Genomic DNA, 24,570 nt, shown 5'->3' on the forward strand with positions numbered 1-24,570 from the left:
TGCAGACTTGGGTGTAACCAAGCAAAAATCAAAACATTGTTGACATAGAGCAGGCACCTCTCCCATTGCAGCCTCTTCAGTGTAAGCTCCATTAGACTCTCAAAGTGGTGGGCACATTACACAGGAATAATGGAATGAAGTAAAACTCATACAATATATTTCTTATGTTAAATGTAGTCTTTAGACTGCTATTGTTATTCAGGTTGATTTGCCAGTATCTAGATGCTAGATCTAAGTTGTTGAACAAACAGGAACCTTCCAACACATCCAGACATTCATCTGTTCACAGCAAGGGAATGGCATCAATGCAAGTTACAGCACTCATCTGTCTAAAATCAACATAGAACCTTGACATAAATTCCTTCTTTCTGACAATCACAACTGGAGAGGACCAAACACTCTGAAGATTGTATGATGCCATCCTTTAACATCTACTGTATTTCACTTCTGGCTACATCCCTAGAGTTTCAGGGAGGCTGGCACAGTAGCTATTTGATCAGCTGTATGTCTCCTGTATATATGTGATGGCAAGTTACTGTTGTTTGACTCAATCAGCCACCTGATCCCACATTACATCAGAATACTCAACTATTAACTAAGATATGCTGATGTTGTAATGAGTTCAGACTTTTTCCACAATTCTCAACTAACAATCTGAGATGTGTTTGCAGTTATGTACTTGTTCTTGGACTCAGTGACAAATGTAACCCTAGCATTAATATTAATGCCAACTTTGACTACTTTCACTTCACTTACTGTGCTGATGACCATTCCCAGTAATTGGATAACTGACTGCCCTTAACTTCAGAAAAACACAGACTTCACCCTTTCTCAGTCAGATAACTGCCTGAACTAATGCTGCTTGCTTTCTGGACAGAAAAAAGTGTGCTTCATGTATTGTATAACTACATTATATAGCATCAATACATTAGATCTCCTTGATAGTAAACCACAAAACACTACATACATACAGATATACCATTATTCTCTCCTCCACACACTTATTCAGTCCACCATTGCTGGGCTCACAAAACAAGTTCACTGATCAATAATTTCCACAGTATGTCCACATCAAGGATGCTAGTACTAGAACTGAGGTCAGAGATGACTATCTTCATTCTGTGAGCATCCAGACATCTAGAAATTAAACCTCATAGGTTAATCCAAGCTCAACCCAGCCTTTTCGCATAAAATGTTTGCTGCTCTCCCATAAAGTCAGCGAACAGACCCAACTTGGGCTTCATTAGTTTTTTGGGGAATTGTAGTAGCATTTACTACCTGCTGTTGGTTCACCTGTACCTGCTGAGCCAGTAGTCGAAACCAATAGCTTGACTACCTTACCAAATGGTAAGGTATGAGAAGTTAACTTTTTAGTGACCTTATTTTCCACATCCAAATCATAAGCAATGATTCTGTTTCAGAATTATGTCCAGACAAAGATATCAATGGCATAAGATGTGGCAGAAAAACAATGGTAGAACTTGAATAGCTCTGCCCATTCACTGGAAAGGAATGTGGTTGCATCGCAATGCTGTTATGTATGGGTTGTTGATTTACCCCAGGGTGGCTTGAGTGCAGCTTAGTGTACATACCTAGGCAAGGTCCATCTGTCAGAAGTATAGTCACAGAAGATGTCTGTTTTGCCTGGAAATCTCTTGACTAATTTGTTCACAATGGTGTAGCCAAAACATGGAGGCCATTTCAGAGTGTACTTTACCATGGAATTGGTGCAGATCTCCCATCCATTATTACATTATCCATGAGACTTGCTCTGTCTACTTCACAAATGAGTATAAATTACTTTACTCAAGAGTTAATTTCACTATGACAAACTACAGTAGCTTTACTGATTAATTATGTCTGCAATGTTACCATTTTAAGACCCTTCACTTACTTTATTCAAGTACTCATTCTTAACTAAGCCCAAGATCTCCATACTGGCTGTTCAAAGATGTATGCTTATCTTGCTCAAAGACCTTTCACTGACTTATTCTAGTAGTACATATTCTTACCTTGTCCACATCACTAGCATTAAATTACTCAGAGTTAATTGCATGGATTGTTCACTATGATGTAAACTACAGTAGCTTTACTCTATAATTATGTCTGCAATTTTACTGTTTCAAGGCCCTTCAATTACTTTATTCAAGTACTCATTCTTAACTAGTCCAAGATCTCTATACTGGCTGTTCAGACATATACTTATCTTGCTCAAAGGCCTTTCACTGACTTATTCTAATAGTACATATTCTTACCTTGTCCACATCACTACCACTAACAGGCCCCAATCTGTCACTGACTGAAGAAGTTGCTGTTCCAGATGTTGTCTTTAAAACAGCTGTCACACTAACAGGAGTGACACCTGACACAGAAACACTGTTTATAGTAGATGACGGAAGAACAGTCGGTATTGTGATGGCCCCACGGATGGCAGGTGCAGGCTGAGCTATAGTCTGTTAATGAAAATTTGTTTTTGATGTTCACAATTCATTTTTAGCTGTCCTGGCACTGGTGAAAATGTATCACTTAAAATCAGCAAGTTTTCCATACATAGCACAACAAGATTTAAATTGTCTTGTCAAATTGTCAGTAATAATATGAAACTACGCAGGTAACCCTTACACTCATTATAATTAATAAGCAGTTTCATAGTTATATATAAATTAATTAATATTTCTGATGATTGTTTTTTAAGAACAAGTACTGCCATATCTACAATACATCCTAAAATCACAAAGATATAAATTATTAATATGTGACTGTTATATCTTAATCATATGAAAGAAATATTTATTTTCTGAAAAGCATCATTAGCTAATATTCTTCAGTGTATGAAGGGCCTTAGGTGTACATATAAAACTAGAATTCACCATTTCAAAAAAAAAAAAGGTTAGGGATCTCAAGTTATACAGTACATGAGAAATACTTACCAGCAGGTGCAAGGATGAATCAGCCCCGACCTACCTCCTGAGAAAAGAAGCAAAAAAAAAAAGAAAGACCAATACAGTTGGTCGTAACAACCAGGAAGGGTCCATTTTTGTATGGCCTGTACTATATATTGAGATGGTTTATTTTTCTTTGTGGAAGCTGCAAGAAAAAGAAATAATCAGGTAGTCAACAATTTACTTCTTTGGGCCTCTAGTAAGACTGGAGAATGGCAACTGGAGGGAAATGATACCCAGAGGTAGATGAAACTGCAATGTGGTGTAAGTAACATGACAGAAAGATGTTAGAAGTCATTCACCACCCTGCCTGCAATACCTCATAAATGGAATATCAATTCCAGAGGCAAAAGAAGCCATTAAGATGATAAACTTGATGGGAGATGAAGTGAAAAATTATAATGTTCCTAAATTAAAATGTATCACTTCAAAGTTTGGCAGAAGACACGAGCACCGGAAGATTGTGGGGAGGACGAGTGGGAAGTGTAAGGAAGTTCCTATTGGAAATACATTATAATTTAGGAAAATTATAACTTCTGATAAGGTACTCACTCTCCCTCTTCTCACAAGATTAGCTTGAATCCCACATTGAAATGAAGGAGGGACTGTTGCGAGGGAAGCACAGACGTATCCCCTGGAAGCATCCTGAAAACAACCGAAAAGAGAAAACCAATGACCCAAAACCTCCTGGTGATCCACACAGGCATCACAGCCCTTAAGGGATGCATCCATGAACAGATGTAAATCTGGCAGCAGAGGAGGAAGCATGACCCCTGCCAACATGTGGGCCCTGTTCAACCACCAATGGAGATTGACTACAAGGGATGAGTGGAGGGATATAGAAGTCTTCAAGGGATTCCGGGTGATGTTTCATTGATCATGAAGGACCCATTGTTGAAACAGCATATAAGCCCTGCCCAGAGGTATAAGAGGGGTCATGGAGAAAAAAAATCCCCCAAAAGGGATTGAATCTCGTGAGCTGTAAGTCAGGGAACAGAAAAGGCTTTCCGATTGGCCAGTTCCATAGAATGGAGCCATAGAGGAGAAGGTTGTGCCCGACTGAGATAGGTGTTGAAGAAAACACCCAAATGGATAAGGTATTAGGTAGGACAAAGGAAAGACTTCTCTAATTTGACCAACCAGCCCATCTGCGCAGCTGACGAATGTGATAGGTCGATTACCATTTGGAATGAGCAAAAAGAAGCCAATCATCCATATAAACATGGAAGCATAACTCCTTGGCAAGAATATCCCGAGCTAAGTTAAAGTAGCAGACCACCCATATGGTGCTGAGGCTAGGCTGAAAGATATGGACACGACGCTCCGCCACAGGAATGTGTAGTTAAGCACTAGAAATGTCCACCTTGGTAATCCAAAGACCTATAGAAAATGCCCACTAATGAGAAAGGTACATCTCCATGGTAAAGCTAGGAGTGTGAACATACTGATTGAGATGGGATAACTCAATGACAGGACACCAGACCCGGTCTTCTTGTGAACCACAAACAGGTGTGAGTAAAACCCTCGTGAATCTGGTTTGATAGCCTGTTGTGCAATGAGGTCCTGAACCATCTCTGACAGGTAATGGAAACACTGAATAAGGGAGAAAGAGAGAGAATGGGGATAACGTTCACCTCCAAGAGCACTCTGTGAACCCAGACATCAGCAACAAAAGGTCACCACCAATGGATGAAATTCAAAAGACAAGCCCCCACTGGGCCCATACTGACCACATAGTCACAGGTACTGCTATTGTGTCATCGAGTAAATCGTTGAACCATGGCACCAAGGGAGGGTGGGACAGGAAGAGGTTGGGACCATGTAAGAAAAAGTAAGGTCGAGGAACAAGAACTGGTGCCATGCCCGGCCGTGACTGCGACAAATGAGCTACCAAGATAGTAAGGATTGAATGTTGATGGGCCAAGGCCACCCGCAACTCCAAAGACTCAGGAAACACATAATGCCACAAAAATGGTTCCATGCCAAGGTCTCTCAGATAAGGAGCCTGAAGATGGGTTCGCACCAAAACCGCATCATGGCCCAAGAGATCCCAACAACAAACAAACCATGTTTGAATAGCAAGAGTCGACGACAACAAACAAGCCAATGTAGAAGTAAGGATGGAGAGGATTTTAGCAAAAAAAACCCCTCATGGTTCCTGTGAAGAGCCTCTGACAGAAGGTGAAGGGAGAAAAGGTACCTTAACATGGTTGCGAGGATGAGAAAATTGGGCTTGAATAAGAGGGACAGAGTGATATGGGTTTGCCCCCCACCCAAGCAGGTAGAACCAACCCCAACAACTGTTGGTCGAGAAAGGGAAAATCCACCCAATGATAAGCAAGAGTGGACTGATCCAAAGTCTGTGGGGGACGAGGCACACTAATGCCCTCCTCCAGTTGAATGGCAAATCGGTCCACGTGATACAAGTTTTACGTTCTTAATTTTATAAGGAAATATTTAAAAAACAAAACAAATTCCCCTAGTATGAGAATTGTGACATTGCTCTCTATGTCTTCCCTCCTTTCTAATTTCTTTACCACCCCTCTGAGGAGTATGGAATTTAATGTAAGTTACTTATTATAATATAGCTATTAGTCATGCAAAGCATAATGTTTATAGCCTTCAATCTTACTGGTTTATCTCCACAAACTAGAAAATCAGACCCACATGCCACATCCTCTCTTTGTGCCCTTACATATGACTGTGTTTTAAACCATTGTATTGCTCATCTTACAATGCATACCAGTAGCATTTTAGGTACATTTTTGGCTGCTGTAAACCCAGCTCAGACAAAAGACCTCTTTCACAGTGGTTTGTGGCAGACAACAAATGGTCTAAAATTGTTTTTTTTATCTTTTATGTTTTGAAATCTATAAAAGACAAGTTAACAGGAATACAAAGAAAAAATGCCTACCATCAAATGTGATTTTATCAATTTTGCTACAAAGCTTCAATGCTTTACCATTTTAGATATTTACAGTATTGCAGATATAAAATTTATCTGTATGTACCGCAGTGTACAAAGTATAGGCACAAAGCTACCTAAAGTGAAATATATAAACGAGATTTTTAAATGTTATACAAGTCATTGTTTTAGGTTAAAAACCTATATATACTGTGGTCTTATGTTTTGTTCTACTCATAACTCCCAACCTTAAGAGTTTGAAATAATGATTACGTTTTGTATGGCACAAATTACACTACTAATTAGCTACAGATATGCTCAGCAAAAATTTAAATTTTGTATTTTTTCAAGTACAAATTACATATGTAGGTATGATTGAGTTTGAAAACCTAGCTCTAAAATGCAACATCGCAACCATAAGAATCTGTAACATAATTATATATCCTGCCTTATACGAAACAGGTCTATTCTTTCAGTATCATAAATTAGAATAAAACATTAACATATTTATTAAAATGGACAACACTTTACTTTGTACTTCACTAGCACATTCACAAGCTAGTGATTTTAAGTTATATACTGTACTTAACACTTCAGTTATTCTGAATCATTAGAGCATCTAAACAATCCTCTAAACATGTTAAGACTTGCTCAATTTGAATAATTTAGGGAAAAAATTTAAATACACATTTTCAAGAACAGCTAAATGTATGATGATTAAAAAATAAATAGTACTTAATTGTAATAAATGAGTTATAAACATGTTTACTGTACATCAACAGCAGACACTAGGGAGTGCATTCTGGTGAACCATAACTTTTTTCTTTATTTAACTTTAAAAGGACACAAATCAAGTCTCATTAATACAGAAGAATATCTATTTAAAAATTTAATTCTAACAACAGTGTTACATAGGTTAAACCATGTTCTAAATCCCCCTCCCCCCAACATTATTTCCTTGATGTTATGATAGTTAGACTTTTACACTCCTGTTTGCACCCCCAGTAAATTCAAATTTGTCTAACTGCAAAAAAATTACAAATGCAGTTTTAATAAATCAGGCTGTATTTACAGTATTGTGTGCTATTTACCATACACTATTATGCATATTATTAACAATACACTTTATTTTACACAAGTGAGCTTCCTTTTTCTGTTTAAAAAAGAAACCATAATAATTTTGCAACTTAAACTTCTATGCATGTGGTACTGTCCTTCATTTGCATTATACCACTAAAATAAGGCCTTTTAATTGATTAATTTCTTAAAAGGGTAAACAATCTTCACATGCAAAACTACACTTTCTACATACTCGTATTGTCCAATTTCCGTTTAAGTTATCATACCAGCATCCCACACCCTCAATGCAAAAATACATCAACAAAAATAAAACGTACCTTTTGGACATGATTTATTTTATTTTTAGTAATGGCATTTTGCATGACTATTTCAAAAAATATATATAAAAAAGATTAACCACTGTTTCAAATATTTTGTAGTAGAGACTGTATAATTTTAGTTATGTTCATCCAGTTTCATGCAGTGCAGATGATAAGTTACTTTTGGCTTCATTTGATTAAATTTGTGCAAATAATTTCGCTAGCTCTGAAAAGTAGCAGTTCACATGCTAATGTGAGAGAAAAATGGAATTGGAGGATTAGCTCAGTTACATTGATTAGTATAACTTAAAATAATCAATTAATAAAAATTAAGTTAATTAATGTCATGAAAATAACCAATGAATCAAAATTATTGTTTACAACTGTTAATGTTTTAGATTATTTCAACTATCCAAGTAATTGAAATATTGCTAATATGATTTCTCATTAATTTCTACTAATTCAAAGTTGTTCAGCTTAACTTTCTGTATACGTGCTTGGTCATTTGGATGGAATATGTAACCATGAAACTATAAATACCTCAACCCTGAATGTACTAAATGTACCTTCACAAAATATGCCAAAATTTTAGTAAAGATTACAAGTTTGTTGTAAACAAAAAAATAAGATATTTTAATAGCATTTGTACTAAAGATTTGTTTGAATTTACAAAGCCTTTACTAAGAATAGAAATACTTCATTTCATCTTAAATTTTTAACACTTCATTTGCATAACCTCTAAATAAATATTGAATTATTTTGTTTCTTTTTGGTACAATTTTATATTTTATCTCTTATTTTCTCTACCCTAACACTAACTGTGGTGAAATCATTGCTGTACAGTAAAATGAAAAGTTGAAAAATAAGAAATAAACTGGAAAATACACTTTTTTTTTTATAGAATGGCTGCAGATTATAACAATGAATATTACAATTATTTATCCTAACAGCTTCAACTTCTAACCTCTCTCAAATTATAGTAGGATTTTTTAACAAAAGTAACTAAAATGTAAAAATTAGAAACTTATTAGGTTAGTTAATAACACTGAAATGAAAAACATTTTCATGATTTCTCTTCAAGGAATGCAAATAGGATGCTATCTCATGATGTAGATTGATAGTTTTTTTACCCTAAAATCTAAAAGGACGACATTCCTTGTTATGCTGCTTAGACTCTGTTCAAAGAACAATAAAAATAAATGAAGGCAGTTGTGAAAAGGTTAAGAAGCCTGAAGCTGTTAGGATAAATAGCTAAAATTGTCTGTTACAATCTGCAGTCATTCTAGAAGAAAAAAACAAAAACAGCATTTTTGATGTTTAATCTTTTTTAACTTTTGATCCAGGTGTTAAGATAAAGATAATACAAGATAAGGTATAAGTTTGTCATTTATTTAGAATAATATAGAGGATAAAGAAATGAAATATGAAAGCTACAATGAAAAAAAGTTTTTTGTTTTTAAAATGAAAATCACCCTGCTCTCAAACAAGTCAAAGTGAGTCAGAATAACTCAGTATATTCAGACAAATCTTTAATAAAAAAAAAAGTAGTCATTAAAAATTCTGATTTTATGTGTACATCATACTAGTTAATGTTTACTAAAAGCTTACTAACTTTCATTAAGTTAACATTTTCCCACACCAAAAATGTATTTCCGATAAATTCTTACCTCCTGTCACATAACAGCTTTTCTTGATTTATACTGCCCTCTGTATGCACAATTTTCACTTGCCACTAGCTTTGATACACCCACCTACCCTCATGTTTTCACGTGAAGCAGCTGTGTGATAGCATGCAACAACCCTCCACTAATAGGAGTGCAACACAACTCCTAGCACAGCTGATTCTCTATATGCAGCTTAGCTCAACTTTGCTTCAAGATTAAACAACACAAAAAGATACCGGAAGAGGGGAGGAAGGGTGGGAAGAAGCAAGAATCTAGCTGAAATACATTTTCAGTGTAGGAAAAGGTTAATGGGGAGTTCTACTTCAACCAACACCAATAATTCTGTGACAGGAATACCTGACCCATCGTAGGAAGAGGGTCCTTTACAGTTCACCTCGGATACAAGAACCCACATCATCATGTGTACATGTTCAACACAACCAATACCAGTATCCCCCAGGAACCAATGTCAGGACAAGGGTAAAATGGTGAACAGCAATGTGGCTGTTCAGCTCCAGTCTAGAACCAGGCAGCACTGGGAATGAATCATCCAATCTGCAGTAAAAGTAGGGTACCTGGGCCGTTCACATGTGGGGAATTATGTGGCTGGTCCAGCTCCACCAACACCAGTACTCCCCATGAACTGACATCTGGGCAACAGTAGGAAGGAGGATACACAGCCAGAGGTGCAAGCTGCAATGTGGCAGAAATCATCCAGTCTATAACCAGGTGGTATCTGTACAACAACATCAGGTCCATGGTAGAAGGAGTGTCTATACACCATCTACACCAGCAAAACACAACTGCCCTACTCTCAAGTGAGGATGAATACTCCATGGTCCACCACCCTAGCAGCTAGGAGCTAGTAAATAGAAAGAACTCCCATACTTCACTGAATGAATAGGGGAGAAATGTGCTAGACAGTCTGGAAAAATGCAACACTGGAGCAGTGCAATGGGTGACCATAAAACCTTATACCAAAAAGCAAACTGCTCCTGATAAAGCCAAACCAAAGAGCAGCAATCCCCTTCTGCTTTACTCATGTTAGTCCATGAGTGTATGGTCTGGAGCAAATACATTTATGACACAAAACAATGTGAGAAAAAGATACAGGTGGTCTTGCAAAACACCCCATCTCAATAGTGGGCATTACTGACCAGAATGGCTATAAAGTTCAGGTCTAAAAATAAGTATGCCTGGTCAGGCAACACTCACCACTGAGTGGGATCCATATATGCGAGAAAGATCCCTGTAAAAAAAAAAAGACTTGCATAAAAAGAGCACCAACACACTCATAGAAAAGCTGTGGAGCTCAAGATAGCAAAGATAAAGAGATGGTAACCTGAAGAGCAGTAAACGGCCAGATGATGCAGATAATGTGAGATAAATGTATGGGAAGTGGTCCACATGCCAGCACCAACTATATCTTTTAAAGGATGATGTAATCAGGCAGCCAGAAACATAGTAAGGTGACAGATCTGATGGGAGGAGACTTGGAAGAGACTAAAATCATCAAAAGAAAGGGAAGAATAAGCTGACAAATCAGCTGGTAATTCCAACCTATAACAGAAATATCATTGGAAAGGGAAGGGTTCCAATGAATAAACAAATGGGAACCATGGAAGGGAGCAGTATGAGCCATGTAACAGCAGAGAGCCTGGACAGGGCATGGGAGGTGATGCAGATCAGAACAATGATAAATGTGAGAAATGGCAGTGAAGACAAATTCACCCTCACATGTTTTGGGCAGGAAAAACTGATCTGGGTAAAGAATGATGTATGACCGGTGATATAATGTGTGAGAGACGTTGAGAGGGAACAAATCCGAACACTGATGTCCACACACAAAGAAAAGGGGGGAAAAAAAAGGTCTAACCCTTTTGCATTGGACTCGTGTAGTCTGCAGAAAAGATGTCAAGAATTTCACTTGTGCAACAATACATAGGTAGCTCTGAGATTTCTTAATGCATCCTCTCAAAAACTAGTAAGATTTTGTTAAAGATCATAAGTATCTTGTACTCAAAGAATGACATTACTTTAATTAAGTGTTTGTACTAAAAAATATGTTATCTATCTATTGTAGTTATTTGCACTCAAACTCTTAATAAATCGAGTGCAAAGTGATCTTCATTTTAAGTATAAAAATACTTTTCTTCATCTTATAGTTTTCATATTCCATTTGCATAATATCTAGATCCTCCTAAATGAATATCAAAAGTTTTTAACATAAATGTTAACTCTAGCTATTATCATCAACGTACAATGCAATGAAATGATTAAAGTTAGGAAAAAGAAAATACATATCTTTTAATCTTTTAAGAATATCTTTAAAAAGATTTTCCTTTGGTTAAATTTGTAATTTCAGATCTTTTCCATTTCACACATATAGTTAACTTTTAATGTTTTATTTTCCTTTCTTGTCCTTTACCACTTATTATTCATCTCAAAACAAGTCAACAATGCCCTAAAGGCATATTAGAATGTCTCTGGCAGAGATGCGCAACTCCTCGGAAAAATTTTGTGCACCGCGGAATATCATAGCCTTGAAAACTGACAGTATGACGCATATTTAAAAAATGTTTAAACCTTTCAATTATTAAAACAAATAATAATTAAATAAAATATAAAATAAAGGCCCAAATACAATTCAACTGTATCTCAAACTATAACATATTTAGGTAAGACACAACCATAAGTGCTATAGTTGATCAAACAGCCAACAATACAGGGCATGGTGAAGGTGGAAAGACCAAAATAAACCAGTGAGGACTAGAGAAGTGAAGACAAGGCAAGAGGTTGTGAAACAGAAGGTAGCTCACAATGCCACACAATAACTAGCAATAGTGGGTACCAACAACCCCTTGTCAAAAAGCCAGATAAGGAAGGAATTTAGGTGTGAAAGTGTAGGATGTAACAGAGGAAAACCATAACAAGAAGACAAATGATGGTAGACATATCATTTATGTTGGTAAACTGACAGAGGAAAGGTGCACTGAATGGGAAATTAGGGAAGCAACCTGCAAAGATAGTCCATCCTGTTTGGAAAGACCAGACAAAAGCCATGTGTGAAGATGGAGCACGGGAGGGACAGATTTAGTGTGCCTGAAAGAGTCTGTCTGAGGAGGGTGAGTGAGAGTGGAAGAGGAAGTAACAATAGGAGTGGGCATAGAAGTGGAAACCACAGCTGCAACAGCCAAAGTGGAGCCATCAAGAGAACTCAAGACAAAATGGCTTGTATGTGACAGAGATGGATGGGAGAATATGCATAAAGGTAATGGTCCCCCCAATCCTGACTGAAGACATCAACAGCTACAGCCAAAGGATGAGGAACAGGAGACATAACCTGGGATGTTTGGAATTTAGGTGGGTGATGAATGCATCCAGTTCCTGAGTACCACATTGTGAAAACAGTCAACTGAACACCTCTGGATCAAGGGATCACTCTGTGGAAAGAATCTTGTTGGGGTGCAATAAACAACTCAGGACAAGATTCAGGGCACCTGCTATATGACATGCCATCAAACGAACATGATGGCTGTGAACCTAAAACAAAATGTCCACAGTGTTAAAACAAAGACCTCCACTGAGTGCCTCCTTGCCAAGTGATATATGAAAGAACCATGGAGTTGACAGAATGAATCATGACCAATAGGTTCCAGAAAGATGGAAGGAAATGAACCAAAGCCTGATTAACGGTGAGCAGTTCTAAAAGATTGACATGCAGAGATGATTCTGCTACAGACCAATATCCCAAAATCTTCTGTGTCCAGATATACACCTCAACCCAAAAGAGAAGTATCTATGAAAAGGTGCATCTTTGGATGAGGAACAGGAACACCCACTGAGATAACAAGGCCTCCAAAGACGCCCACATCTGCAAAAGAGATAGAATCTCTCACATAGTTGGAGAAGGAGAGAAGTAAATAGTCCAAACCAAAAGTTCCATAGATCGTAGGGGAGAGGGAGAAAAGTGGGCCCGGCTGAGACAGAAATTGAAAAATACCCCAGATGACTAATCTTGATAAAAAAGTTAGCACAAAGGAGCACATATAAAGTGTAATAAACTTAAAATAAGACCCAAAACTCGAGCGCTTCCAAATAGTTGACTATTCTTCTTCAACTATTCGAAAGCGCTTGAGTTTTGGGTCTTTATATGTGATCCTTTGTGCTAACTCTTTTATCAAGATTGATATTCCACTCATGGACCACAAACCCAATTTTACCAATGGTAAGTTACCTCTTCTTTCACATTACCTTGCCATTTTTGGAGATTCTATTATTAAATACCTGTATCAACACATTTCTTACATTAAAGACCAACATGTTTTAATTAAATCCATTAGTGGAGCTACTTCACTTGACCTTTTAGAGTGTATATCTTTACTGCCACTGACTGTAAAATACCTAATTCTTCATGTTGGAACTAACGACCTCAAATGGAACTCAACGACCACTTATGACTGTTTTAATGACCTACAATGTATTGAGTGGGGGGAGACAAAGGACTTCTCCACCTTGACTAACCAATCTACCTGTGCAGCTTCTCAAAGAAGAAACTGAGTGTGAAGGAAAGAGGTGGCATGTGAAGGAGCTACAAGTAGCCAGTCATCCATGTAATGGCGCAAATGAAGGCCCCTAGAATGAAAAAGATGGGTAAAGACCTTGACCACCAACAAAAAATGTATGGAGCCAAAACAGAAGAGCCTGGAACTTGTAGATACAACCTTGATGGACAAAAGAAAGAAAATGATGGGGTGATGGGAAAGTGGAGGTAAGCATTTTAGACATCCACCTTTTTTATTCACAGACCAGGAGTGAAAACACATTTAAGAGATAGGTATGACTCCATGGTGAATCAAAATAGGTCAAGGAAGCAATTCAAAGAAGGAAGATTGATGACGGGGTGCCAATCTCTGGTCTTTTTGGGTACAACAAACAAACAGGAAAATAAACATAACTAAGAATGATCCACCCATTCCACAGAACCCTTTTGAAGAAGGTCAAGAGCTGCCTTGAACAGACGTTTGTTGGAAATGGGACTCCCAAGAAGGGGTAATTAAACGGGATGAGGGGACAGGGGAAGAAAGGAAACTCAGACCAATAGTAAGCCAAAGCATGGGCATTCATATTACATGGGGTTGAGGCATACTGACCCTAATATAATTGGTCTGCATACCTATTGGCATGAATCCAAATATATGGTGAAGGGGGTTGTAGAACAAGATATTGGGCCAAAGGTGCCTCACTTAAAAGGAAATAAGAGAAATCAAAGAAAATTGAAGACAAGGACAAAATGTAACAAACCTGGTTGATCAACGAGGAAAGGAAAAAGAGACCTGGGCACATCCACTGGAGCTAAACATGACTACGTAGCTTAGGATGGGAGAGGAAACAGGCTGTCAAAATCATCATCCTCTTATTCAGGTTAAAAAAATTATATTACTGCTTGGAGAAACAACATTATTCATCACAGTGTTTTCTTGCAAACTGCTGACTCTAATTGCCCAAACTAAATGAATGAATGTAAGGGGCCTGTAGATTTAAATTTGCTTTCTGTCATGTCCATCAAATAAGACACGTGATTTAGATAAATTTGTTCGGAGCTGTGGTAAAGGGAAGGACCTACACTGGTGCATTGAACAAATTCAGTTATGTATCAGAAAATCAAGATAGGAGGTTCCAAATTTACATTCTGACCTTCCAGTATCTATAGTTTGTGTTTTTAAATGGTTGGACAATCTAACAATCAGACAAGGAAATCATGAAAATATGAAAATGGGGACAAGATGTGATGACAAAGTGAAAATTTATTTAAATATCTCCTTTCAAAATTCATAAATTAAAACTTTCAATTACAAACAATGATATTTAACAACTTACATTGATACTAAACTTGTGTGAATACATTTGGAATGTACTGTAGTAAGAAAATATAAACAGACCCATTAATTTACAAAGAATGTGATTTTACAGCAGTTAAAACATTAGTCTAGGTCACAGTCTTTTCATTATAAATGTCCAAAGGCAAGATAGGTTGGAATTTAAAATTCAAGCTCTCTTATGTATTCCCACCCCTGCTGTGGGAATATATAGTGTATGTTTTAAATTCAATGATAAGGAACCCACTTTGAGACTAATAATGCTTGGAGATTGTTTGAATGGGTAATGAAGAAAAACTTTAATATAAGTTTAACATAACAGCAAATGTAGAATGTTAAACTTATATTAAAGTTTTTCTTCATTAGCCATTCAAGCCGTCTCCAAGTATAGTGTATATGTTCTGTCAAGTGCCCTCAATGCTTCAACTCCTTTTTTTTTAACATGAATGTGTTTAGTCTTTTCACAATCAACATGGTATTTACTTGTTTTCACGTACTGTCTAATTTTCATATATATCCAGAGCTCCCAAGTTAATACGAACTTAGTTTATCAACATACCTTCAGTTGAGAACAGGCTTAAAGCTTAAAGGACCCAATAACAATACTGTATACAAACAGATAGATGGCACTGCTATGGGCTCCCCCCCTGGGTCCTATGTTTGCCAACATTGTTCATGAACAAAACTGGATTGAGAACTGTCCTCTGAACTTATTTCAGTTATTAGGAAAAGCCTGGTATCCAAGAGTGTTGTGCAGAGAATAGCTGAAACCTCATTTAAGGTAAGATGTGCTTTTATGTAGGAATGAAAGTATCACGTTTTTCATAAATAGGCAGATGTTATCTTGTTTATGATGAATATTTAAAAACAAGATTCCTTTACTGAAATTACTTTTCAGTATATTTTGCAATTTTATGTTTTAATCTATACATACTTATATCACCAATATACATGGAGTGATATCTTTCAATACAGTGTAATGTCAGAAGCATTTACAATTTTATATATAAATTGAAGAAACTGTTTATATGTACTAGTTCTACTTTACACAAAATATTAATTTGTGTTTATTACGCATCCAGGATAGCAATAAAAAAGTATTTTTCTTTACAGTGAACAGTGAAAATCTCACATAAAGTAAGATATATGCTTTGATTCAAATAATCAAATAGCAAGCTCTTCATAAATGTTTACAGATTACCTTTCTTATGATATATATTTAACTCAGTTTCATTAGTCTGACTTCACTGAAAGTTGTTTTCAGTGTATTTTGTGATCTTATGTTTAGGTCTATACACATACATAATAAATGTACATGGAGTGATAGTTAATAATGAAGTACCATATAATGTGAGAGACATTTACAATGTTATGGACAAATTGAAGAAATGATGTATAAACAATTCTACCTGACACTTACACTAAATATTAATTTCTTGTGTTCATAATGTCTACAGGATATCAATAACTAATAAAATATTTTATTCTACAGAAAAAACAATTTTATATAGTTTGTTGGAAGATGTTTTCTAATAGTCTTGTAAGGTAAGATTACTTTCAATTTATAAAACTTGGTTTATATTTTGTAAGGACATACTTGTTTTTGCTACAAAGTGTAAGCATCTAAGTATTATTTACTACAATTAATGTTTTACACAGTATACGTATACTATGTATGCTGCTAACAGACTATACAAAATAGATTGTGTGTAACAACTGATACATATTGTTTACCCTGTCTAAATAGCTTTTAACTGTGATAAACAGTAAAACTGTCATTATTAACTGAATTTGTTAAATGTATTCTTAGAACATTTTAATTCTAAGCTCAATAGTTCAAATGTACATGTAAAACAGTTTCATTATGTTAACCAAATATTAACAAACTACTAACATTTTCCTACGTTGCTTCTAAAGATGTGATGAATTCTCTGAAAAAGAAGAGTGATCTCTCTGTGGATGAAGCACTGATACTCATTTTTTGCTTACACCTCTGAAGAATTCTTTCCTCCAAGTCAGAGGAGGAAGTCATAACGTCAACTCCCGTGGATCCAGAAGAACCAGGCACAATAGATTCACTTTTATAGCAGGAGCCTGACCTACCTTCATGGGAAAAAGACTCTCCTTATGACTATCAACAATATGGGGATACCATTACTGGTCCTCCCACGACCAGCACTACATCCACTTCCAAAAATGGCCAGAGGCAAGAAGACACAACAAAAGCCTATGGCCTGTAGTGCAGAGTGGAAATGGGAGGTTCTCAAAGCTGAGCAGCCAAAATTGTTGAGGGACTTCATTCAAGGAAATCCTGTTTCTTGTCATGTTAGCAATGTCATACTCTTCTTGATTTTTTCCAACTTTTTTTTTTTGCTCTCAATACTGTTACCAATACTGTTTATTGTTGAATAAAAACAGATTTGCACACCAGCAAGGGAAACACTTAAACATTGATGCCAGAAAGAAAAGAAGAATGCTGCCCTCTATATGTGCAATGTTTGCCTACCACTAGCCTTGAGGTTTCCACCTAACTTCATGTGATTACACATGGTATAACTGAATTGTAACAGTGAGAGCATGACACACCCTCTTAGCACAGCTGACTCTCTCTGTACTGTAGATCACACTCATCACTTTGAGATTAGACAAGAAAAAGTGCACCAGAAGTGAGAAGTAAGAATCTATCTGAAATACGTTTCCAGCATTGGATTATGTTAACTTCTGATACAATACCTTACCTTTTCTCACATAATAGCTAGAATCCCACATTGAAATGGTAGAAGAACTGGTGCAAAATTTACCGAGATGAGCCCTCTTCAGAACCAGTAGGGTTGGTGTTTAAATCACCTTGCTTTTTTTCAATATTTGTTGTTTTTTTACACCATCAGCATTTATACTTAGGTCTTTCCATTGTTTCAGATGCAATTCTATTTTTTTAATGTTTTAAAACTTTCACATTGCACTGATTTTCTAGATGTTTATTTCACTTTTTGTGTAGTCAGTATTTTTACAAAGACATATTTGACTATGCATACGTTTTGGAAGAGCATACAAATAAAATTGTTTGTGTACCTTGAATAAAATTCTCTCTATTATACATTACTGTGCTCAGTTTTCACTATATTTTTTATACATATCTTGTGTTTCAGTTTCTTCTCAAGATTTATGTACAAAGTTTTCATATTTGCCTATAAACTGTACAACTTTACAGTTTGTATGTATGCTCTTCATAGTTTGGTTTCAACTACTAATCTGCACTTGGTTATTCTCCTTCAGATAACTTTTTGGTAACAGCATTGAACTACTGGTTTTATCTGTTTTTCCATCCACACTGGATTTGCCTAAAACTTTATAATAAAGTTTTCAGTGTACATCAACATAAATAATGAACAGTTTGTACTTAAGTTCTTAACAGATTGGTATCAGCTACTGATGAGAGCTTGTTTAATTATCTCGGTGTAACATTTTAGTAACAATGTTAAACTAGTTTTCATTTAATTTTGCATTCTACTCATGATTTTAATTATTATTCATTACCATGTACCTAACAGATATTTAATTTGGTAACAATCATGAACTGAAGTCTTAATTTCTTTTGCATTATACTTGAGTTGTAATAAACTGTAAAAAGTATATTTATATATTTATCTAATAAAACTGTGTTTGTTGTCTTCACTGATGCAGTGATGCTACTCTTTTGTATATGTATCTTGATTTGTAACTTTTGTACATAATTTCATTTTCTACTTTTGTAAGTTTTTGAAAAATATCAAAAATAAAATATTTCATATTAGTCCTATTTTAATTTATATAATAAAAAAAAGTGTGGGTCTTAGACTAGAGTAATGCTAGTAAGGAGAAAGAAAAAATTAATAATTATAAAATGTAGCCTAACTATCATAGTACTAGTACGTACAAATGTCACAAGCTCATCTTTCCAAACAGTGAATTATATTTATATTATGAACTAAATATAAAAATAGGCTAAATTATCTCATTTAGATCTGCTAATTTAAATGCAAAAGAATATAAAAATCACAACCTATTTTGGTTCTAAGTGCTAAGACTAATCTACTTGTAAACTTTGCATTCGCCACATCTGTAAATCTTAACCATAACACACGTGAATAAAATTTTTTCTCCTAAAAAAATTATGTTTATTTTATATTGCAATATAATGATATAGCATGTTTTTAGATTCTATAGAAAAATAATAAAGCCAGGTATATGCCATACAGTTCTTTCGAAAAGCAAGATTTTTAAGACTTATAACAAAGGACTATGGCCACAAACTAAGTTTATCCTCAAACTAAAATGTCAATTTTTGTAACAAGCACCGCCCATGTTCCTATTTTAAAATACAGTACAAAACATTTCATCACATGCTTGCTTATAATCCTATGGTTTCCCAGATATTATATTTAGTGAATCAACTAAGTTGGCCCCACCCAAACTCTTCCATTTTTGGTAATACTTGCTCACATCTTCACCCAATGACGTGTGTATAAGCAATCAAAACTTAGAATGTCCCCCACACGGTTTTCTCAGCCTCTGCAAAGTGTTTACATGGGAAACCTTTCTTTTCATGGTAGAATCGTAATAGTAAAGTAGAAGATTATGGAGCTCGAATAATCTTTTTTTTTAAACCCAAATCCAGCTTAGTTACTACTAAGCCTGATAAATTATAGTGGAATTCTATGGTACTGATATAACAATTTATGATTTTTTTATTTCAAAATTGATATATAAAACCTAGAAAAATTATTTTCTTTTACATCCTCCACATGCGAAATTTGATACAATTTAGCAACTTATGGCAAACAGCAAATGAGTACAAAGTTCATAAGTAGAAGAAGTAATTGTTTCCTATACTTCTTTATTTACTATTCTATGTTTTAAGAAAAATAAAAAAAACATTTACGAACTTATTTGTAAATAGTAATAATAAATATACATATTTAATGTATTATAACCAAAATATGACTATTTTACAAAATACTGGTCCATTACAATAAAGCCAAGACAGGTCACTTTGTAAAGGCCAGTTTTATACTACTGGATATGGTAATATGAATGCAAGTGTGCCACATCATTCAACTTTTATAATGTTAGTCAGACATAGCTGAAAGGTCAATAAAATAAAAATAATAAATATATATAGATGTATAGGGTTATGAGATTTAAGCTACTCAGACTAAACATTTGTGGTTTCATGTTATAATTTATAGTCATTCTAGAACAAAAAAAGATTATTTACATTTATTTCCTTATTTATGTATGGGTTATGAGGTCGGTCAAATCAACCAAACCCATACAAAAAGACAATAGTGAAAATTACAGATGAAATATAGTTTTTTTCTAAAAAAAAATGTTTGATAATTATCTGGAGGTTATTAGGAGGTTATTGAGATTTCACATGTAAAAACGAACAATTTCCTGATGCATAAAAGTATTTTTAATCGTAAAATAAAAATTAATTTGCATGCTAGATAGTCAACATTTGAGAAGAAAAAAATCTTAAACTTAATTTAAAAATCTGATACTTTGCGTACAAAAGCCTTATAATGTTTACTGATAATCTGCAAAACTTCATGAAGATACATGTACATTTTTAAAAGTTACAGTATAATGGCTTTATGGTTACTTTGGAAGATATGGGCTGGGTGGAATCCACCCACTCATAATAAAAGGGTTAAATAACCTAAGGCTGAGCTTATCTTCTCTCTTTGTTGTATACAAAGAAGTATTTAAATCATTTCATATTATTGTATATTTAAAGTAATAAATTTCACTTTCCCCTCCAACACCAAATACAGTAATTCAAAACAAAACTATGCATGGTTTGACACAGTGCAAGTTGGACCTGTTTTTGAATCACATTTTGATTAAATTTAAAATTTTCCTTTTCTGAAAATGTATTTCAGATAGCTACCTCTTTGCACAACAAAGAGCAATTACCTCATACCACTGCCAAGAAAAGGTAAGGAAAATGTTAACTTCAGAAAGGTTTACTGACCTCCCTGCACAGCAAAGATCTAGAATTACACATTGAGAAAATGTTGAAGGGGGCAGGTGCAGATTAGGAAATTACAAAGAAGATCTCCTTTCTGATAACACAGAATCTGAAAGGGAAAACTCACAGAATGTGTTACCCACAATGTGTGTGTGTGTGTGTGTGTGTGTGTGTGTGAGGGGGTAGGGGGGGATCACTTGCTAGGAGACTGCATCCATCTCTAACATGGAATATGATTTGCCAAAGAGAGGTCATAGAGCAAAAGGAATTATCAAAGGAGCCTTTTTTATGGTTTTTAAAATGTCACATAGTGGGAGAAGTGTACTATTGCTCAACCGGCCATTATCTCACGTGTCAGCTGAGCATGAGTGCAGTGTTATGGTTAGGATAATAAGTCAGGCTATTTCATATAGGAAAAATACATATGTGAGGTACACATCACAATAATTATTACAGGAAGAAAATATTCCAGACCTGCATTCCAAAGACAACACAAAACCTATCAATCTGGCTTAACCACCAGGAATGACTTAATTTATAGTGTAGAGGGGTAGCTGAAAGTGCACTACACCTCAAACTAACACCCCATCCCTATTTCACACAAAGGGGTGCATCCATTTGGTCTTGTACAGTGAAATTATACCAACCCCATGGGGGGAACTTTCCATATCAGCCTCCCCAGTGGCTTGGGCCTCGGGAAACAAGGGTTCTTCCTTATTCCACTAAAAGAGAACAGGAGTGAGGAACTTGCATGGAGGAAAACATCTAAGAGGTGCTTGACTAAACAGAAAACAACACAACTGTATAAGGACCCACACTAATAGACACTGGTTTATCAAAAATATGGACAGCTGGCATTAGCTAGGTGTTATGGCGTACATACACCTGGTGTTGTCTTGTGAAATATGGCCTGAAAGAAAATATATATAAACTGCCAAAGCAGTCTTACAGAAAACCCCATCTCAACAGCAGGTATTGAGCAGAGGCAAATTGGAAAACAAAGGAAGAGGACCATCCACAAAGTCATATCCTCAGTTGTGGTATGAAAAGTGTAATATTTTGTAACAGGTGAGAATCCACAAACACACTGATCAGTGGCAAAACTTGTCCACATGTCCCAGACCACAATGTGCAACATAATCCAGAATAATCTCCATCTGAAAAAGCAACACGAGCTACATGTACACAAATTGCTTCCACGATATATCCATTCAAATGTAACACACCTCAACCAGCTGGATAATGAAATGGGTATTCACTATATTTCACATGAATACATACTGATTAAGTTGTCAGATTCAGTGCATACAGATTTCTATGTGAACTTACTGGGCATTGGGAACTGCTGTCCTTGTACATTAGATGGATTATGGAAAACAAGCAGGAAGTAGTGGTGTGCCTTGGACAAGACAGCTTTGCAACAGAGCTTTTTGTAATAAAAAATACACTGCAGGAATACTGTCAAGATACATAGTCATCAGACAGAATATGACTGAGTATAGTGACATGAACTGTAATGAAGTAGTGAGGCTATAAAATTGTTTTCATACAAGATACTCAACCTCTTTATATTGAACTTCAGCATGTTGCAGGGAATCGTTTCATATATATTTAAAGGTGTAATATAGTTTTTATATTAAAGGATAAACAAAAGATTAAGACAGATAAATTGAACATAACATTATTAATGTAAAAAAACTTAGGCACTTACTGAGGAAGAAGGGTTTGTTGGAGAGATGATACCAACAGTTGATGCAGCATTTTCAGATGCAGGAGAGACTGCAGTTGCCATTACAAAAAATAATTCTTCACTTTCCAAAAACACATATCAGGCATTAATTAACCTGGAATTCACAAAGTAATCTCACACAGGAATAGAATAAGATTATTTCTCTTAAATTCTAAATTGCTATAAATATATCCCAATATCACTTTCACCAACAAATCTAATATGATGACATATCTATTTATTTACATTATAAAAAAAAAATCAATATCATTTTCAAGAATGAAAACAATTAACCATTACTTTCAATACAATACAAACCTTTCGACATCAATTTCACTTTTTATGAACATTTTCTCAATATTGCAATATATAATTTTCACTATCATTAAATTAGTACAAGGCTTCTTGGATTTTCAAACCACAAGATAATTTTTAAAAAAATCTGCAAAATACATTTTGCCACAGATTACATGTGAAAGAAGAAACACTCTCTCGGCCAAGGTTGCTGTTATGTAAGTCACCAACGTCACTGGCTAAAGGATAAGAAATTTAATCATTAGGTGTAACTTTAGTAAGGACATTATACTTAGTTTCCTGATGTTTCCTTAAATGTAATAATAGTATATATATTTTTATAAGAAACAACAGATGGCTTCTGCTTCCCATCTACCTAATTAAAAATTCTGAAACATTTTAATGCATGATATACATACACAACTAACATGAAAAACAGAACTCTATATTCAAAGTAAAACATTCCACAACTCTAGTAAAAGAAAACAAACCATAATCTATTTAATAAGAGGCAAATGACAAAATTTCTCAACTTTACTTTTAAAACTTAAAAAGTTTGTAATGCGAGATTGATTATATTTTATCAATTCCTTATAAAAAAAATTACATACAAATTTATTTTGTAAAAATTATAATTTTTTTTTTAATGTAAATGTTGACACTTAATATAGTGAAGACCTCCTATTTTTGATAGAAGAAACACTTTGTTATTGCTATTTGTCCAATATTACAATTAGGTTAACTACACCATGTGTCATGCAGTTGATTTACACAAAGTATATGATAATATGTTTGATATTTCATAAAAGTTATAATTTTCTTAAATGAAAATGTATTTCCGATAGGTACTTCCCTCTGCTCCAAAGAATAGCATTTCTTGAGGGAAGTCCATCACATGCACTCAACCCCCTTGTCCATGAAACCAGCCCGAAACAACCCCAGGTCAGTAACAACCTTGTCACCCAAAGAGGGAAACCCAGGACAGAAGCGGAAACAGCCCACGTAAACCTTCTGAGACCCACAATACAGAAGACAAGACCCGAAACCTGCATGAAGACTTATGTGACTGGTTCAATCGAACTCCAAACCTCACTCGCTGGGTACCGACATCCATTGAGAGTAGGAGGAGGACACCCAGCAGAACACCACCACCCTACTCTGAATTGAATGGTTATAGCCATCTTTGTGGAACCCATACTCCATGGTCAACCACCCCAGCAGCTTGTAAGTGGTAAGAACTTCTGTTCTCCAGTGGAAAAAAGGAGGAAAAAGTGCATTGAAGAGACCAGAGGGACTGCAACACTCGAGACAGTGCAATGGGTGATCACAAAACCTTATTTTTTAAAAGCAGACCACACCAATTTATTCAATCTAGGCATGGTAAGGATGGGCAGCAATCCCATTCTGCTTTACCCATGCCATCCATGGGTGGTACAATCAGGGACGGGCATATTATGATGCAATTATCACAAGGAATTTACATTAGTGATCTTGTGAAACACACCACCTCAAGGGTGAGCATACACAACCATGGAAAATGTACAAGAATAAGCATGGCTTACTGTGCAGATTTTATAGCAAGATATCTGCGAATGGTTATAGCTATCTAAATGGAACCCATTCCAAGTGCAGACAGAATACCTGGTCTGGCACCACTCGCCACAAAGCGGGATCCAAAGTGAAGCTGAACCAGAGGACCCTGAAAAAAAAGGTAGCATTAGTATGGACTTAACTCATGTCACAGCCTCGCCAAAGTCTGTAGAAT

At 35.5% G+C, this 24,570-nt stretch overlaps 1 protein-coding gene across 3 annotated transcripts in view; it reads right to left on the reverse strand.

The window, feature by feature from the left end:
* Positions 1–24,570, reverse strand: part of LOC106467232 (transcription initiation factor TFIID subunit 12-like) — a 54,749-nt gene that overhangs the window by 26,198 nt on the left and 3,981 nt on the right. For all 3 annotated transcript variants that reach the window (XM_013927560.2, XM_013927561.2, XM_022395368.1), the window contains exons 2-3: positions 22,494–22,626; positions 2,256–2,453 (exon numbers count right to left, since the gene is read on the reverse strand). In XM_013927560.2, coding sequence (XP_013783014.1) covers positions 2,256–2,453; positions 22,494–22,574 — 279 coding nt within the window. In that variant the 5' untranslated portion in view covers positions 22,575–22,626. The remainder of the gene's footprint in view (positions 1–2,255; positions 2,454–22,493; positions 22,627–24,570) is intronic.

The sequence above is a fragment of the Limulus polyphemus genome, unplaced genomic scaffold (genome assembly GCF_000517525.1).
Source record: "Limulus polyphemus unplaced genomic scaffold, Limulus_polyphemus-2.1.2 Scaffold2536, whole genome shotgun sequence".
Taxonomy (NCBI): domain Eukaryota; kingdom Metazoa; phylum Arthropoda; class Merostomata; order Xiphosura; family Limulidae; genus Limulus; species Limulus polyphemus.